This window comes from Lynx rufus, unplaced genomic scaffold (assembly GCF_022079265.1).
Source record: "Lynx rufus isolate CCGP_SWC_20201006 ecotype Redwood Valley unplaced genomic scaffold, mLynRuf1.p SCAF_2, whole genome shotgun sequence".
Taxonomy (NCBI): domain Eukaryota; kingdom Metazoa; phylum Chordata; class Mammalia; order Carnivora; family Felidae; genus Lynx; species Lynx rufus.
This window is the reverse complement of record NW_025814834.1, coordinates 193,670,262-193,689,008: the sequence shown is the minus strand read 5'-3', so window position 1 is coordinate 193,689,008 and position 18,747 is coordinate 193,670,262. Positions and strand designations below refer to the sequence as shown.

General features: G+C 56.8%; 1 protein-coding gene across 1 annotated transcript; it reads left to right on the top strand.

Annotated features, from left to right (window-relative positions):
* Nucleotides 1-2,649: 2,649 nt before the first annotated feature.
* ZC3H12A (zinc finger CCCH-type containing 12A) lies at nt 2,650-11,647 on the top strand. The gene is made up of 6 exons (XM_047084324.1): nt 2,650-2,756; nt 3,604-4,075; nt 8,484-8,623; nt 9,110-9,344; nt 9,793-9,899; nt 10,078-11,647. The coding sequence occupies exons 2-6, from the start codon at nt 3,684-3,686 to the stop codon at nt 10,950-10,952; spliced, it is 1,749 nt and encodes a 582-aa protein (XP_046940280.1). The 5' UTR covers nt 2,650-2,756; nt 3,604-3,683; the 3' UTR covers nt 10,953-11,647.
* The last annotated feature ends 7,100 nt before the right edge of the window (nt 11,648-18,747 follow it).

Genomic DNA, 18,747 nt, shown 5'->3' with positions numbered 1-18,747 from the left:
TTTTAATGTTTATTTATTTGGGGGGGGGGCAGAGAAAGACAGAGACACCGAATCTGAAGCAGGCTCCAGGCTCCAAGCCGTCAGCACAGAGTCCTGACAGCACAGAGTCCTGACAGCACAGAGCCCGACGCGGGGCTTGAACTCACAAGCAGTGAGATCATGACCTGAACCCAAGTCGGACGCTTAACCGGACACTTAACCGACTGAGCCACCCAGGAGCCCCAACAGAAATGTATTTTAAAAAACAATGCTAGGGGTGCTTGGGTGGCTCAGTCGGTTAAGCGTCCGCCTTCAGCTCAGGTCACAATCTTGTGGTCCGTGAGTTCGAGCCCCGCGTCCGGCTCTGGGCTGATGGCTCAGAGCCTGGAGCCTGCCTCCGATTCTGTGTCTCCCTCTCTCTCTGTCCCTCCCCCATTCATGCTCTGTCTCTCTGTGTCTCAAAAATAAATAAACGTTAAAAAAAAATTCAAAAAACAATGCTAGGGGCGCCTGGGTGTCTCAGTTGGTTGTGTGTCCGACTCTTGATTTCAGCTCAAGTCATGATCCCAGAGTGGTGGGATGGATGAAGTCCTGCCTTGGGCTCCACACTGAGCCTGCTTGAGATTCTCTCTCTCTCCTCTCTCTCTCTCTCTCCCTCTCTCTCTCTCTCTCTCCCCTTCTGCCCCTCTCCCCCACTTGCACTCTCTCTCCAAAAAGTTAAAAAAAAATGCTATGTTGTGAGTGTCTGGCTGGTTCAGTGGGTAGAGCATGACACTCTCGATCTCAAGGGTGTGGGCTCGAGCCCCATGTTGGGTATAGAGATTACTTAAAAAATAAAATCTTACGTAAAAACCAACTTCAATGTTGTGTGAAAGAGGGGAATCACATAATCACAGAATGATTCCATTTGTACACAAAAAAGGAAAACTCGATATATTATTTAGGGATTTATACAAAGGTGGCAGAACTAAGAGAAAACCAAGGAAACAATTAGCACAATTAAAGCAAAATTCGGGAGGGGCGCCTGGGTGGCTCAGTCGGTTAAGCATCCGACTTCGGCTCAGGTCATAATCTCACGGTTCGTGGGTTCGAGCCCCACATCGGGCTCTGTGCTGACAGCTCAGAGCCTGGAGACTTCTTCAGATTCTGTGTCTCCCTCTCTCTCTGCCCCTTCCCCACTCACGCTCTGTCTCCCTCTGTCTCAAAAATAAATAAACGTTAAAAAAAAAAAATTCGGGAAAGTGGTCCTTTAGGATGGGAGGGAGGCTGCACCGGATGCATGTGGAAGGTCTCAAAGGTACTGGTGTGGGTCTAGTTTTTATTTTATTTTTTTATTTGGGGGGGGGTCTAGTTTTTAAATTAGCTAGCGAACACATGGATGCTTGATTGTAATTATTATTAGCCGTTAAACTGCACATGGTGTCTTTTACAATAAAATTTTCTGTACATAACACTAATACCTACCTTCTAGGATGCAGGCCTCTCTGATAGGGCAGAGAAAATGTGAGTAAAGTATTGGCACAGTAAGCTCTCAGTTTTGAGTGCTTTGGCTCTCTAAGCCTCAGTTTCCCCATCTGCAAAGTAAGCTGGTGGCACTGCTGAGGCTTTGTCCTCCAGCTTGTGGGTTCTGTGTTCCCTTTGTTCACACACACACACACACACACACACACACACACACACACACACACACACTGGAGGGCAGATGTCAGGCCCCATCCTCTCTCCAGTCTCCCCACTGCCCTACGTCACTGGTAATTTCGAAAGTGGCAAAGATGACACCCGGAGCCCTGGAATGGGAGCTCCTAGCCCTAGTTCCAATCCTTTCCAAATGGGGCAATTAGGCCTTTTCTGAACTTCTCGAGGATAAAATAGGCATAGCAATCTGTTTTCCTCCTCTAAGCCCATGGGTTAATAGTGGAAAGTGCTGTGCTCCAGTAAGAGACCATGACTGGTTGACCTGGGAACCTAAAAGCGTTCTCACGGTGGGGGTGGGTGGCATCCGTGAGCCGTGAGAGACTATTCTGTGACCGCTCACACGGTGATTGGTGTAAACGTACCTCTTTGCCTGGTTTTCCGCCTCGGTCACTGTGTACTTCCTGGTTGTACTTTTCTATCCTGCTAAGTGTCCTCCCCACGACCCCACCGCTGTGTACCTGCTCCAGTCACGGTGTGCCTGTTGACTGTCCCTGTCTCAGTCTGAAAGGTGCCTGTCTTTGCAATTATGGACCTACCTCCAACGCTGTGTACACCAACCTCTGTGTACCTGATTCACTCAGCGCGACCGTGACTGTCCCGCGGTCGGTCGGGGCGGACTTGTCGGGCGCTCCTAGGTCTGAACGTGCGTGGCTGTACCTGTACCGGCCCTCGCATCGCTGTGCGCACTCCGGTGAGTCCGCGCGCACCTGGCTCGGCCCACGCCTCCCGGACGCCGGCGGGCTGTGCGCTCCGGTCCCGCAGACGTCGGCGCCGCGGGGGCCCCGTGCCGCGTCCTGCGTGCGGCGTCCCGCGTCCCCGCCTCCCTTCGGGCCCGGCCGGCTGGCGCGCACCGGCTGCGGGGGCGGGGCCGGAGGCCGGGGCGGGGCGCCGCGGGGGCGGAGCAGGAAGGGGCGGTGGCCGCTCCGCCCCCTGCCGCCCGGGCCGGCAGCCGCCTCCCCTGCCCGGCTTCCGCGTCACGGTGCCGAACGCCACCTGCCTTCTCCGTATAAAGGCGCCACCGGCCTCGCCCCCAGGACTCGGCCCCATGGAGACGCCGCGGGCCGCGGCTGGCGCTCGGCGGGGTGAGGCGCGCGGCGGGGCGGGGGGCGCGGACCCCGGGGGCGGGTGGGCGGCGCGGGGAGGGCTCCGGCCGGTCCGGAGGGGAGGGACGTGGGGCGGGTCTCTCCGATTTTGCCGGTCCCCGGGAACCCCTCTAACTTAGCCCAAGTTGGGGGGAGCCTCGGGGAGGGGGGCTGAGGTCCGGAGGGGGGCCGAGGGGCCGCGGAGCTCGGGGCCGCGACAGCCTCCTCGTCACCCGCGCCCGGCGGCCAACCAGAGTTTCCCAGCAACTTTTCTCGCCAGTGGGTCGCCTCGGAAACTTCCCCCCCCCCCCACCCCCACCCCCGGCCGGGGAGTCCGGCCGCGGGCCCTGCGCCTCCTCGGCCTGGGCTCCGAGCGCGGGGCGGGCGGAGGCGCTGACCTCAGCGGGGAAGCCCCCGGTACCCCCTCCCCCCCGCCAGCGCCCGTCCAACCTCGGGTTTCCATCAGAGAGCCCCGCCCCGCAGCTGTGGGGGCGCGGCGACGTCCTCCGAGGCCTCCCAGGACTTCTGGCTCCTCTGGGTTGCCACGGGACTAGGGGCGGGGTAGGAAGTGGAGTCAGCGTAAGTTCAAGTCCTTGCGCCACCAGCTAACAGCTGGATGACCTTAAGCAAGTTCTTGAAGTCTGTGGCTCAGCTTCATCCTGTATATACTGGGAATGATGTCTCCTAGCTGGGACAGCTTTCGAGAGGGTAGGAGAGGTGACACGTGCGGCCGGCTTTGCCCGTTGCCACCAGTCAGTGTGGTCTCAACCTGTTGGGTGGGGTAGGGGCTGGAGAGGGGTAGGAGAGAGAGCCACTCCCATCTTTAATTCTTGTGGTTGTCCTACAGGAGCCGTGACAGGTGCTTTCCATCGGTGTGAGCTGTGAGTGGCAGGTGGAGAGAGGTCCACTCAGGAAGCCAGCCCCACCATGAGTCTGTGGGAACTTGACAGTCGTAGCTGCCAAGGTACTCCCAGGCCGGATCAGGAGCCCAGCACTGAGGAGGCATCGGCTGTGGAGCTACAGATGAAAGTTGATTTCTTTCGGAAGCTAGGCTACTCATCTGCTGAGATCCACAGTGTCCTGCAGAAACTGGGGGTGCAGGCCGACACCAACACGGTGCTGGGCGAGCTGGTCAAACATGGGTCAGCAGCCGAGCGGGAGCGCCAGGCTTCCCCGGACCCCTCTGCTCAGCTCCCCCTGGTCCCCCGGGGTGGGGGCACCCCCAAGGCTCCCACCCTGGAGCCCTCGCCCCCAGAGGAGAACAAGGAGGGCAGTGACCTGAGGCCTGTGGTCATCGATGGGAGCAATGTGGCCATGAGGTACGTGTCATTTCTGGGGCTAAGACCAGGGCCTGTGGCTGGGAATGGTGGCCATGTGTCTCTACACCTGTGGTAAAGAGGCCTTCAGGAAGGAGTGTGACCTGTTTTCACAGACCCGTCTAGAGGAAGGGAAGGCCTCTTATTGAGGCTCTACGATGTGCCAAGAGACTCCCTTAATCCTTACGGCGTCTTGGAAGTGGGTCTGTTAGGAATGTTTTCGGGATGAGAACAGAGGCTCAAAGACGTGCTCATGGGCTCAGTATTGGTAAGTGGTAGAGCACGGATTCGAACTTAAGCCCTTGTGTCTCTGGAGTTCACCTCATGCACTACGTCTCTCCCTGAAGGCCAGCACTCAATCTCAGTTCCTCTCCTGTGACATCAGGCAGCTTGGTGTAAGGGGAGTAGACCGTGGGGCCAGCTCCTCTGTGTAGGAGCCAGTCACTTGATGTCCGTGAGCTTTCTCTGCTCATCAGTAAGACCCAGCCAACTCCTGCTCAGGTGACATTTGTGAGGAGGGGCGGCACAGAGCCTGGAGAGAGATGGAAGCTCAGTAAGCTGTAGTTGTTCTTACTGCTGTTACTTAGGGTCTGGGGCCTCTGAGGCCTTGTTGTCCCAGACCTGGACCCCCAAGGAAGCAGGCCCAGGTACTGAGGCCTTTGTCGCTGTGACCAAGAGTGACCTCAAGGATCTGGCTTACATGGGGGGTGTGGGCAGGTCAGCTGTGACTTGGGTTGCCTCTGCTACAAATGAGGCACCTGGGCCCCAGGGCCAAAGCCAGGACTCCATCCCAGTAACAGTCCGCTCTCCACAAAGACTGTCACAGGGAATGGGGGCAGGTGAAGGCAGGGGCCACGGCTGTCACTGACCCCACGGAGCACAAGCCTGCTTTCAATCCAGGCTGCTCCCTCTGGCCCTGCTTTCTCCCGGTCCTTCCAAAGTGGTTGCTGAGTCAGGGCTGGGTGGATCGTTCACCAGGAAAAGTTCCAATGGGCGTGGAGAGGGAGACCCCAGACTCAGGGTGGGGCCTGGAGAGGGTTCTTTGGTGCCAGAGGGGTCTCCCAGGTGGGCTGCCTAAGGCTTCAGTACCCAGAGCCCCTCCCACTCCCAGCCCAGCTGGGCCAAGTCAGCTGTAGGGCTGGTCCTGGCCCAGCTCAGTACGGATGCAGGTGGCCTGTTCTAGCCACCTTTGGATCAGTCTTCCCGTCTCGGAAATGGGCTGAGCCTAGGTGGGAGGTTGGGTAGAGCTGGCTGCCACACGGCTAGCGGCAGCTGGTTACAGTCTGTGCTTTGAGCATTAGGGGGTCCCTTCTCAGGCTCCAGCAGCCTGTGGCTGGGCGAGGAGCTGCATAGATCTGTGACTTCTTCCCCTGGAGGCTTGGGTGGGCTGCACCAAGCTAAGGCTGCCTGCCAAGGACTGTCTTCCCACCCCCTCCCTCCCCAGGGGCAGCCATGTGCTCTGTGTGTTTGTATCCAGGCAGGAGGAGGAGGGGCCTGGGCGGGAGGAGGGGGTGGCCCCGAGAGGAGCTGGGCCGGAGAGGCACCGCCTTGGGGGTTTCTGAGCTGGGGCTGTAGCAGGAGGGGAATTCCTGCCTCAAACTTCCTGTCTCAGCTGCTGCTGGGTTCCTGCCCTGCCGCCCCCTCCCCCCCAAGGGCAGACAGACCAGCCCCCACCGTATGCAAATCGTGGGGAAATTCACCTCTGTTTCCTTCTAAGGGAATTTTTCTCTTGTAGCTGGGCCCAGCCCAGGCAGATCTCTTTACCTGGGTAGCCTGGCCTAGCCCTGCCCTCTATCCTAGGGTGGGAGCAGCTGAGCCCGAGTCCCTACATCCTCACACATCTTAGCCAGTCCCCTCACCTTCTGGGCGAACGGGACTGCGGTGGGGGAGGGAGGATGTCTGGTTTTCCTGTGCCAGCACAGCTTCCTCCATTGCAACAAGAGGGACTAAAGTTAGCTCTAGGGAGGCACTCCTGGCCTGGCTTGACTTGAGGGACTACATCATGGGCTCTACTCCTGCCAAGAGCAAGGCTCTCCCTACCTGCCTCAGGAGTGCTTTCAGGGCTAGGACAGCTGTGGGCAGACTTGTCCCCAGCTCAGGCTTTTGATGCCCAGAGGCAGTACTCTGTCCTTGAAAGCTGTGGCATCCCATGAAGTCCTAGGGCTGGCAGATGCTGGCCTCGGATGGGCCATGTGCACGTACGTACGTGTGTACAGAAGCAGGTCAGTGGGTGCATGTGCTGACTGCTTACCTGAGCCAGGGAGTCGAGCCAGGGGATGATCACGTTCCCAATGCGGAGACAGCAGAAGGCCCAGGGAGGGGCATCATGAAGACAAACCAGGGACCTAAGCCATACTGGAAGGTCAGGGAGGCTTCTCCGAGGCAGTGCCGTTTCACACGGGTCCCAAAGAGCAGGAGTTTGCCCGCTGCACTCTTGTCTCTTGTTCCCAGCCTGCCCCTACCTCTTAGCGCCTTGTTCAGACTTAAATTTGAGGGCTTTTCCTTCTGCTAGATAAACTTCAGGTCTTGCTGTTAAGGGACTAGAACAGCAAGCCAGTAGCCCCAGATGTGGGTTCAAGTTCTGTCTCCGACCACCAGCTAGGGAACCTTGGGTGAGTCGCAGAGCCTGGGTTTCCTTCATTGTAGCTTTGTTAAGGATGAAGACAGAAGGTGCGGGCCTCATCTGGCCCCCAGTAGGAGCTTGGTGCCCGCTGACCGCCATCTGCCCCAAGGCCAGGGCTGGTACTTTGTACCTGTCTGAGCATCAGCATCCGTGGTGGTTATGAGCACAAGCCTGGGGCTCGCGTCTCTGTTTCACCATTGCCACAACTTCTGTGCTCTGTAGACCAGTTTTCTCATCTGAATGAAGGGGAAAGGGGCCTTTGATGATAGCACCCTCCTCAGAGGCTTGCTGACAATTCAGTGTTAAGCACTTGGTTAGAGCCTGGCTCACAGCCCTCAGTAAATGTGAACTTTTTATTATAAAGGAGCCTGGTGGGCAGTGGGGAGGCCCCGCCACCTGGCAGGGATGAGCGCTGCCTTCAGCTGGACTTTGCCCCCCTACGATTTATGGAGACCTTCAGACCCGGGAGCCCCAGCCTATCCCCCAGACAGCCTCCGTGCCCTGCAGCTGCCCCACCTGCCTCTCTATCTTCTCGTGGGGCTATCACCCACCCCAAAGCTACCCACAGGATGTGGTTGGCTGTGGCCTTGCCTCCTTTGTGTAACGTTTATTCTGTTTAATTTCACCAAGCGTAAGAGTCTGAGAGCTGTTCACGGAGGGGTGAATGAGGGGCAGGGGCTGTTGAGGAGGGAGCTGCAGCTGGTCCCGTTCAGCGCCCCCAGCCTGGCCCTAGAGCCCTTCGACAACACCCAGGGTTCCCTGGGGGTCCCCTGGCCTCCTCTTATCCTCCCAGGAAGCCTCCACTTTGCTGGACTGTCTCTGGCCTCAAGCAAACAGGAAAGTTATGCTGCTGACATGGGCCCTTCTTTCAGAGGCTGCAGGCTACCAGGCCCATTTTACAGATACGGAAACTGAGCCAGAGCAAGCTAGCAGCCCCTCCGGGCTGGCTTCTGGATCCAGCCACATTTGGACGGGGTGAAATCCAGTCATCAGACCACAGCAGGGAGTGTCCCATCAGCTCCCCTGCTAACAGAGAGAGTCCCCTGGTGTCTTCCTGACTGTCTTTCTGCCTCAGGTCGTGCCCTCCCCAGAAGGGTGAGGAAAGGACAGGGCAGTCCGGGTCTGGGCGTTTGGGGGAATTGGTAGTCTTGGGAGGAAAAGCAATGCCCTTTCACTTTCAGACTGAAAGGCTCCTCAGTGGCCTCTCCCACTCTGTCACTGCTGGCCGGTGTTGGACAATGGATCCTGGCTCCTTCCCCTTCGCCCTCCTGAGTCCCAGCCCCTGGGGCTTGTGTAGGACTGAACTTTAATCCATGTTTAATCCAGAACAATCTGGTTTCTCTTCAGTTAGCTGGGGCTCGTCCCTTCCCACCCCCACCCGCAGCACCGCCCAGCGGCCGAGGGAGGGGTGGTGACTCAGTGTGCCTGTGTGCATCTACGTCCCCGTGGTCCCAGCACCCCCGGGTGGGGCGGGAACCAGAAGGCTGCCAGAGCCTTTCCCCCACCCCCAGGTGTGTTGCAAGCGGCCTGACCCTCCCCCACATGGGAAGCGGGTGCCGCCAGATTCCTGGGCGTCTCCTCACTGTCGGGAGATGGAACTTCAGGGAAAGTCCCCGGTCTGGCCATCCCGGACGCTGTGGGAACCAGCAGGGAATGCAGGCCTTGGGCCAGAGGGCAGTGAGCTGAGCCCAGGGCAGGGGCCCGCAGAGCCACGCCCTCCTGCCTGCGGCTCGGGATGGCAGGCCAGCCACCCTCCAGGGCTGACCCTGTGCCCCTTCTTCTTCCCAGCCACGGGAATAAGGAGGTGTTCTCCTGCCGGGGCATCCTCCTGGCGGTGAACTGGTTTCTGGAGCGGGGCCACACAGACATTACGGTATTTGTACCATCCTGGAGGAAGGAGCAGCCTCGACCTGACGTGCCCATCACAGGTGAGTGGCACCTCTGGGTGGGGGGGGGCGCACTGCCCCAGCCGGGCTTTTTCCCCAGGGAGACGGTTTGGGTATGACTGACCACTTCTGGGCCTCAAGCAGGGACCAGCTTGGTTTGTTTTTGTTTTTGCTTTTTACTGTTTGTTTATTTTTGAGAGAGGAAGCGAGCATGAGCGAGGGGGGCGGGGAGGGGCACTGAGATCGGGGACAGAGGATCCCAAGCGGGTTCTGGGCTCTGCGCTGACAGCAGAGAGCCCAACGCAGGGCTCGAACTCACCAACTGTGAGATCGTGACCGAACCAAAGTCGGATGCTTAACCGACTGAGCCACCCAGACGCCCCAGGGACCAGCATTTGTTTTCCTGGCTTCTGCTGTCCTCTGCCCCTGCCTGCCTTGGTGTACCTGGAGTTCGGAGCTCCTGTGCCTGGCCACCCAGAGGCTCTGGGTCCAGATGGGGCTCTGACCTGTGCTGCCACTGCCTCCCAGACCAGCACATCCTGAGGGAACTGGAGAAGAAGAAGATCCTGGTGTTCACCCCGTCGCGCCGGGTGGGCGGCAAGCGCGTGGTGTGCTATGACGACCGCTTCATCGTGAAGCTGGCTTTTGAGTCCGACGGCGTCGTGGTCTCCAATGACACGTACCGGGACCTCCAGGGCGAGCGGCAGGAGTGGAAGCGCTTCATCGAGGAGCGGTTGCTCATGTACTCCTTCGTCAACGACAAGTACGTTCCTGGCTCCCGGGCCCCGGGGTCCCGGGGGAGAAGCCGGACGTGTCCTCTGGCACGGGGCTTTGTTGCGGGGAGCTCTGTTGGGGCCGCGGCCTTGTATCCAGGCAGCTTTGGGAGTGAGTGCAGGGGACTCACCACCAGGTAAAAGGGGCCAGGCTAGGCCAGGGCATCTGAATGTGGAGTTGCCGAAGCTTCTGTGATAGGTAGGATCTGGTCAGTGATTCCCAGCACTCGGTCTCTAGCCAGAGGCCGGCGGATGGATGCAGCCTTAGTTGCAGATTTTCAGGTTGCTGGCCTCCCCACGCCCTCAGGGAGTGCCCAGCAAGAGAACTGCCCTGGCGGGGTCCTCCTCCCCTCCCTTGGGGCATTCCCGCCCTGGGCCCAGAGGCGTCCTGCAGGACGAACAGCAGTTTCCGGAGCTACTCTCCCACCTACCCTGCAGGTTCATGCCCCCCGATGACCCCTTGGGCCGTCACGGGCCAAGCCTGGACAACTTCCTGCGGAAGAAGCCACTCACAGCTGAGCACCGGAAGCAGCCGTGTCCCTATGGTAAGAGACCCAGCTGCCCCCTCACTCCTTCCCCTTCCTCTCTCATCCAAGGCAGCCTGGGCCCCCGAGTGCTTCCTCTCCGAGACCACCCAGCCCCACGTTTCCTGTGCCCCACCTTTCCCCCTCCCAGCCCTGGTTCTGGAACCCCTTGCTTAGAGACCCCCTTATTCTCTTCCAGGGAGGAAATGCACCTATGGGATCAAATGCCGGTTCTTCCACCCAGAGCGGCCCAGCCGCCCCCAGCGCTCTGTGGCTGATGAGCTCCGTGCCAGTGCCCTCCTCTCACTCCCTAGGGCCCCGAGCAAGGAGAAGAGTGGCCGGCGGCCTTCACCTTCATCCCAGCCCGGCTCTCTGCCGGCAGAGCATGAGCAGGGCAGCCTAGATGGGAAGAAGCTGGGAGCCCGGGCATCGCCAGGGCCGCACCGAGAGGGTCTGACACAGACCTTCGCCCCAGCGGGCAGGAGCCTCCCACCTAGCGGGCGCAGCGGCAGCAACTTTGGGCCCACAGACTGGTTCCCACAGACGCTGGATTCTCTCCCGTACAACTCCCAAGAGTGCCTGGACTCGGGCATCGGCTCCCTGGAGAGCCAGATGTCAGAACTGTGGGGGGTCCGAGGAGGAGGCCCTGGAGAACCCGGCCCGCCTCGGGGCCCTTATGCTGGCTACGGCCCCTACGGGGCCGAGCTCCCGGCCGCTCCAGCCTTCCCTACTTTTGGACGGGCCGTGGGTGCCGGCCACTTCAGTGTCCCTGCTGACTATGCCCCGCCGCCAGCTGCCTTTCCACCCCGAGAGTATTGGTCTGAGCCGTACCAGCTGCCCCCACCCACCCCAGTCCTGCCGGAGCGGCAGGTGCCAGGCCCCGGGGCCGACCGGGGCCCGTGGGCCGGGGCGGGGAGCCTAGCCAAGGAGCGAGCCAGTGTGTACATCAAGCTGTGCGGGGTGTTTCCCCCGCACCTGGTGGAGGCCGTGATGGGGCGCTTCCCTCAGCTCCTGGACCCCCAGCGGCTGGCTGCCGAGATCCTTTCTTACCAGCCCGGGCACCCCAGCGAGTGACCCAGCCGTGCGGCTGCCGGCCCTAAGGCTGGACAGAGGGAGGAGTAAAGTAGGGAAGGGAACCCACAAACCAAAGATACTGTAGGATTGGTCCTGGCCCACCCGGCACCTGGAGCCGGCTGCCGAGTGGGGCAGGAACGATCACCCTGTTGATGCACATTGTATCTGTAGTTTAAGGAGACGCCGCCGTAAAGGCGTCAGTCCGTGGCTGAAGCCCAAACCCTCCTTTCTCTCAGAGGGCGGGGAGGGAGGTGGTGGGGAGCAGAGGCCTGGGCTGGGGGCCCTGCGCACGACCCCCCACCTCCGCCCCACCCCTGGGATGCCGGCCTCGGCTGGCTAGTTAGGCACTGTGTGCCTGCCCTCCAAGGGCCCCTCCTGTACGCCAATGAGGCCTCATCAGTGCTCTCGCAGGGCACCGGGCCTCATGTTAGTAAGCAAGATGCTTCTTAATAACCCACCTTCTGACCCACTCTGTTTGCAGCGTCCTTGCCCCCGCGGGGGGTGGGGTGGGGGGAGCGGGCCAAGGGCCCTCTGTCCCCACCCCCTCTTCCCTTCCTTCTATACTGAGTCCTCTTGCCCTTCCCCGAGGGTGGGGACACGTATTTGTGTGTGTACAGGTGTCATGTTAACTACTTTAAGTGGAAGTCCTTGCGCTCCCTTAACACGTCAATAAAGTACAATGTGAGCCCCTTTAAGAGATGCTGGTCTTTGTTGTACCCCGGGGGTTGAGCCGGCCTTTGGGCAACGGAGGTCAAAGGCAACGGAGGTCGGCAGGTGGGCACCAAAGTGCTCAGCCCCCCGGGGGCGGAGGCTTCCTTTACTAAGAGAAGGCGGTGGGGGGACACAGGATTGTGCTGTTCCCCTTTTCTGTGCTGGGACCGGAGCTCAGGGCAGAAAACTATCTGGCTGAGAATAGGGCTTCCAGGAGAGTTTGGGAGAGAAGGGGATGGGGAAGCCCTTGGGTGCTCGGCTCAGGCACCATCTTCCCAGACACTGCGGTGTTCTAGAGGCCGAGCTGCACAGCGGAGCAGGGGGCGCCTGGGGGGGCAGCCTGGAGAGGCGGTGCCAGGCTAACCTCCAAGCGGGAGGTTAGGGGTCCTGGTCCTAAACTCAAGAACTGGCTTTGCCACCCCAATTATGTCACCTGGGGCAGTGACCACCCCACTCTGGGTCTCCCATTTCCTCATCTGTGAAGTGGCGATAATGTACCTACCTGACAGGATTGTAGGGGGTACACAGCATGTTTGTTGAGTGCGTGACCCAATGCCTGGCACATAGTAAGTGCTCATTAAAGAGCCTCTGGTGGCGTTCTCTGTGGGCTGTGTTCACCTCACCATCTCAACCTTATCTGCCCCGAGAAGGACGTCAGCCAGGAATATATGAATTTTTTCTTTTTTTTCTCCCCCAGATGGATAAATGAGATATAAATGTTAAATATTTTATGTTTTTAAAAAATTTTTAGTTTATTTTTGAGAGAGTGAGAGCGCCAGTGGAGGAGGGGCAGAGAAAGCGACACAGAATCTGAAACAGGCTCTGGGCTCTGAGCTGTCAGCAGAGAGCCCCGATGCGGGGCTTGAACCCACGAGCCGTGACATCATGACCTGAGCTGAAGTTGGACGCTTAACCAACTGAGCCACCCAGGCACCCGGAATGTTAAATATTTAAGTGAAAAGTGGGGCTGTCAAATCATCCCCAAACACCATCAACAGGGCAAAATGGAAAAATACAGTTTTAATAATTCTATATTTGAACATCTCACCTAATTTGTACTTATTGTTTATGAAGCTTTTATAGTATCTGTATTTTTTTTAGAAGCTGTTCTAGCACAGAACAGCTGTGCAGCAAGTGGAGGAAAATGCCACACTGGCGATCTCCCTGCACATTAGGCCCCCGCTTCGTTCTTCACCCTGAACATTCTTTAGAAGCCTGCACTGGGCAGGAACCCAGGCGCAAGGTGGGAAGGATCTCAGCAAACATTATCTCGAAGCCTCCACACCTGCTCTTCAAGGCGCCCCGTGCCCATTGCTTCCAGCCTCCTTCGAAGGTTTTATCTGCACAAAGAAATGTCATTGCCTTATTTATAAAATACTTTCTTCCCATCAAGTACTGTATTCCAGATAAAAGGCTTTTTTGTGGGCCTCTGTTGCTTTGTATGGAACAGGAAGCTGCTGCTTGTGTTTTGAGGGATGGGGGAAGGGTCCTACAGGCCGGTGGCAGCAGGCAACGGGGCTAGACCGGGGGTGGCTAATGTCTAGAGGCTGTGCCTGGCCCTGCTGGCTCGTTGACCGGCACCAACAAGGACAGCAGAGCCCATGAGGCAGGTGCCAGCCGAGTCTGGGCTCCGGCGAGGGTTGAGTCAGTCCAGGGCCCTGACGGCCTGCACTTGCACCCAGCTTGGCTGTGCCAGCCATCCGGGGCTTGGAGCTGCCCTCTCCAGGGCCTCTTTCTCAATCTGGCGGCCAGGCCCGATGCCCAGGATGTTTCTTTCCCATGACTTGGGCTGTCACTGCAAAGCTCCACGCCACCTCCTGCCCTGCCCGCTGAGGCACCTTTCCTCACAAGGCCTCAGTGTTCCCACCTGTAAAAGGGACACAAGGATCCCTGCATCTCTCTAGACTGACAAGAGGATACCTCAGTTGGTGTGGTGCCAGCCTGAGAGGGAAAAGTCCTGGCCGTGTGGCCCTGGGCCGCTCACTTCCCTCAGCTCCCTGGCTTGCCTCACAAAAGAGTTGTAAGGTTCCCACAGGCTCGTGGGAAGGAGAGGGTGCCAGGGCAGGAACTGATCCTGAGACAGAAGTTCAAGCCACCGAGGCGTGGAGAGGATCAGACTCAGGTGGCTGCCCCGCATGCCCTTTCCTCCTCTGCCTTCCTGGTTCTAGAAGCTGAGAAGCTGGTGGGGAAACCAGTGAGTATGCAAATCCTTGCCCTGTTGGGAAATGATCCTGGGGAGCTCCCGGTGCATGGCCTCCTGCCAGCCCTTCCCGAACCCCCTCCCACACATCCCCCACCTCACCCTGGGGCTCTTACCAGCAGGGGCCAGGCCCTGAGTCTCCTTGCCAGCTGTCTCAATGCGGGTTAACCCTGCTGGGGGCACAGGGTGACTCCAGAAACCTTGGCCTCCCTGGCAGAGAATGATCTGGCCCCCAACGGATGAGAGTCCCTGCCCACTCTGCCCCCATCCCACTTTGTTAGCCTGAGGAACACCCAGTGGTCCCCGAAGAGCTGGGGAACTTCAACCAGGAGCAGGAGAGCTCTGAGACTCCAGGGGAGTAGCTGGTTCTCCCAGGCCGCCCACCCCCGAGACTGCTAGCACCTGGAACATTGTTGGTCTCCCTCAGGGTGGCGTGGGGCAGTGGCTGAGAAGAGGCCACCGCTGACCATGCAGTTGCCACTTCCTTCCCTCATGTCCCCTCCCCTACAGAGAAGGGCAGGGCCCCCGGCCCAGAAGGAGGGGGTGGGCAGGCCTCCATCAGAGAAACTGGGACCCAGTGAAACACAAATCTAGGAGGTGGGTGTGGGGAGGGTGGTGGAGCCACCAGCCCAAGCCCCAGGCCCGGCTGGTCCCTTGGGGGCTCCTGGTCCCCTGGGGGCTCCTGCCCCCAAACAAGGCGGTCTCAGGATCCTAGCACTCTCTCTGGGGCTTCTCAAATCTCTGGCTCATTTTCTTCCCCCTAGACCAGAGCAGAGTGGGTGGAGTTAAGAGCAGTGAGTAAGTGCCTGTTCAGGGGACCTCCTTGTTCAAGGGAAGGGTGTGGGAGATTTGGCTGAAAAAGACAGGAAGGAAAGCCCTGCAATTAAGGAAATTCGAGCCATCCCAGGCCAGGATATGTAAATCCTTCCAGCTAGTTCCTGGATGGGGAGGAGGCCTCAGGCTGTCGTCCTAGGATGTGGCTTCCTGGAGCCCATCTCAAGGCAGCTGCTGGCCATCTCAAGTTGTCTGCCCATGTAAGAAATGGCTGCAAAGGTGGAAGAAAAGGATCAGGCAACCCATAGCAACCCACACTGACTCCGGCATGTTGCTGGGTCTGGGAAGGGTCCAGCGGCTCAGATTCTGGCTGCCGTCCAGAGAAGAGCCCCACTGAAGGCCAGGGGTGCTTATGGTGCTCTGCCTGCCACCTGCTGGCGCCTCCTGGTATGACTGTCTGTGCAGCAGGGGGCGGCTCAGCCCTCCCAGCCACCAGCACTGGCCTGAACGAAATGCCAAGAGACAAGCATCTCCAATAGGATCTGAAAACAAGAATTTAAAGAGAATAATATGGAGAGTGCTAAGGCAAAAATGGGAATTCTTTTTTTTTTTTTAATACTTTTTTTTTTTTGGTAACACTTATTTTTGGGAGAACGCAAGTGGGGGAGGGGCAGAGAGAGGGGGACAGAGGATCCTAAGCGGGCTCTGCGCTGACAGACAGCAGTGAGCCAGATGTGAGGCTCGAACTCACGAACCGTGAGATCATGACCTGAAGTTAGACGCTCAGCTGACTGAGCCACCCAGGTGCCCCTCTTTTTTTTTTTTTTTTTTTTAATGTAAGCTCTACGCCCAATGCGGGGCTTGAACTCATGACCCTGAGATCGAAAGTCAGTTCTACCAACTAAGCCAGCCAGGTGCCCCCAAAATGGGAATTCTTAATGGTGTCTGCAGCTCCACCTGGCAAAGCGGCACCAGACGTCACGGTCACGCCTTCTACAAAACGGGAAGCTCCAGAAAATTCCAACTGCTATGGGTAACAAATAACCCAAGAAAAATCCTCAGGAACTGGAGGAATAAGGAAAGGGAGAAAAACAAAGCATTCACATTTCAAAAGTGATTGGGGCGATAAAAATCACAGTGAGATCCGTGTTCTAACCCCTTGGTACATTCTCTACAGCTCAGCAATCCCACTGCTAAGAATCCTATTTGCAAAGCTAAGGCGCCATGATACTGCCCGAAATGGCCAAAGAGGGAAAACAGCATTCATGCCATCAGAAGACCCGTTACATAAATTTTGGTGTAAGCATATAAAGGAATGTGAAGTAGCCGACAGAAGTGAGGCGGCTGCATTTACAGAACACTTTCCAAGCTGGGTTACTAGATCAAAAACGTACGCCACCATTTTTGTAAAAACCACTTGCGTGCGTGCGGATAAACTCCTTTGGGAGGACACGCAATGAACGGCCTCTGGGAAGGACAACTAGTCGCTGAGGGACAGGTGGACTGACTTTTTTCCTTGACCCTACTCCAGCCCTATTTGAATGTATGTCGTTTGCATGTGTTACTTATTCAAATGAAATATTTTAAAGCCTGAGGAAGGTACAGAAGTAAGTTATGGGGGTGGGGGTGGGGATCTGAAGAGGCTTATTTTGGCCGGGGCGGGGCGGGGGGGGGGGTTCCTCTAAAGTTTATTCTAGTACACGAACAGTCAACACTTAGAGCACAACGTGTGCGTGTTGTTAAAACATGACAACTGCCCATTCTGAAGATCAAAACGGTTGAATGCCAGCGACTGCTTGCGGTTCAACTGAACATTTGTGAATTATCTACATGTACTAATGAGTATTTACAGAGACTGTATCACAACACATTCAGAGAACCAAAACAGGCTGAGCCAGAAAATGGATACAAATCGAAGGCCCGATATGTTCTTCCCACCTGCCATGAGCCATCCTCCATACCCTCCTTCCTGGGGACCACCACCCTGAGCTGAAGTGGGGATCAGAATCCATACCACCGGCTGTCTTAGCAGTGAGAACCTTCACTCTGCAGAAGCAATTTCTTTTTTCTTAACTTTTTTCAACGTTTTATTTCTTTTTGAGAGAGGGAGAAAGAGTGCAAGTGGGGGAGGGGGGAGAGAGAGGGAGACACAGGATCCGAAGCAGGCTCCCCGCTCCCAGCTGTCAGCACAGAGCCCGATGTGCGGCTCGAACCAACGAACCCCGAGATCACGACCTGAGCTGAAGTCAGCCGCCCAGCCGACTGAGCCGACCCAGGCGCCCCTGCAGAAGCAGTTTTTGAAGCAAAGTGAAAGCGGTTTCAAATCATGAAGCTTCCCATTTAGAAAATTCAGACACGAGAACATTTACATTAACACAGGAATGAGACTCCCAATTCCTTCCGACTCTGTCCGCGTCTTCCACGCACACCACCTTCCCCGGGCACTGAGGAGGACACCGATCTGGGAGAAGTCACTGTGTACAAAGAAGCATAAGGCCGCTCTCTCTCTCTCTCTCCACACTGCGCCAGGGCAGTGGCCCTGGAGTCGGGCTTCAGAGATGAACTTCTACATGTAGTAATTAATGCCTCAGTCATTTGGAGTGAGGCTGAGGGGCACAGCAGTCAGGAATAAAAGCAGAACAACCAGGTCACAGCGCGTTTCAAAACAGCGTATTTACTCCTTTCAAAGTTTGGCCATTTTAATATTTATTTCAATGCCCTTATTCACCGCATAGGTTGAGATATCGACAATACTCTCTATAGACTACTTAACAGAGTATTCTAGAGCACCCCAAGGCTCAATTTGTGCAAGCACTGGAAAGGCACCCAAGACACGTACAGCAGCTCTGAAAAACCTACGCTCAGCTTGTACGGGCCGGATCCAAACTTACGGCGCTTCCCTCGGCCCCTCCCCCAGAAGAGCTTCCGATCTTTCACTTGGTGGGTTGTCCCTGCTCTCCATCTTCAACTTTGTAGGGTCAGATGCTATTGAGAACATTTTGAGTTTCTTCTTTCTTTTTTTTTTTTTAATTTTTTTAATGTTTATTTGTTTTTGAGAAAGAAAGAGACAGAATGCGAGTGGGTTGGGGCAGAGAGAGAGGGAGGCACAGAATCTGAAGCAGGCTCCAGGCTCCAAGCTGTCAGCACAGAGCCCGACATGGGGCTCGAACTCACGAACTGTGAGATCATGACCTGAGCTGAAGTCCGACGCTCAACCGACTGAGCCACCCAGGCGCCCCGAGAACATTTTGAGTTTCAACAAACTATTTCCTCAGCCCCTGGAAGAGCATACTTGAGACTCCCTAGGGAGCTCTGTACAGACACCTCCCTTCCAGGAGAAGACACAAAATACAACTACCCAGTGCCTGGGTGTTTTAAAATGTCTCATAACTACCAAAAGGAGCGAAGGACAATCTCTTCCCGATGTGGACACGAGAAGGCTAAAGGCCTAAAGCAAAATACCATTCCAAACCCAAGTAACCTGGTGAAGACCTATCCGGAAGGAAGCCCCTCTCAGGGCTCCTGGCAGCTGTTCCGGTTCCGAGGTCATCAACCCAGTGGATGTTTGTGGACAAACTTAGTTAATAAGCAAAGTTACAAACATCACAAGCACGGTAAGCGGGATCTCTTGGGTTTCTTTCCTAAACCTCCCCAATCTAAAGACACAAGCAGTCTCTCGGGACGTAAATATCTTCGGTCTGTGGCCAGCTTTCAGGACAACTGGCAGGTCCCCTAATCAATGATTAAAACTTTATAGAGAAAAGAAGTATAAAGCAAGCAGCCTACTTCTAACCATGATTATACACACACATGTGTATTCACATACAGGGGTATGCTTTTATTTATTTACTTATTTTTTTTTTTAAATTTTAACTGTTGATTTATTTTTGAGAGAAAGAGAGAGAGGGCGAGTGGAGGGTTAGGGAGGCACAGAATCCGAAGCAGGCTCCAGGCTCCGAGCTGTCAGCACAGAGCCTGATGCGGGGCTCGAACCCACAAACTGTGAGATCATGACCTGAGCCGAAGCCGGAGGCCTAACCGACTGGGCCACCCAGGCGCCCCAAGTATGCTTTTAAATAATACATCTTTTTAAGTGCAATCCGACTAGAT

What these genes read in the sequence shown, in the direction of transcription:
- ZC3H12A (XM_047084324.1), top strand. Translation starts at nt 3,684, where the DNA reads ATGAGTCTGTGGGAACTTGACAGTCGTAGCTGCCAAGGTACTCCCAGG. An exon ending in GGGAGCAATGTGGCCATGAG is followed by an intron (nt 4,076 to 8,483) that starts GTACGTGTCATT and finishes TCTTCTTCCCAG; the next exon opens with CCACGGGAATAAGGAGGTGT. An exon ending in TACTCCTTCGTCAACGACAA is followed by an intron (nt 9,345 to 9,792) that starts GTACGTTCCTGG and finishes CCTACCCTGCAG; the next exon opens with GTTCATGCCCCCCGATGACC.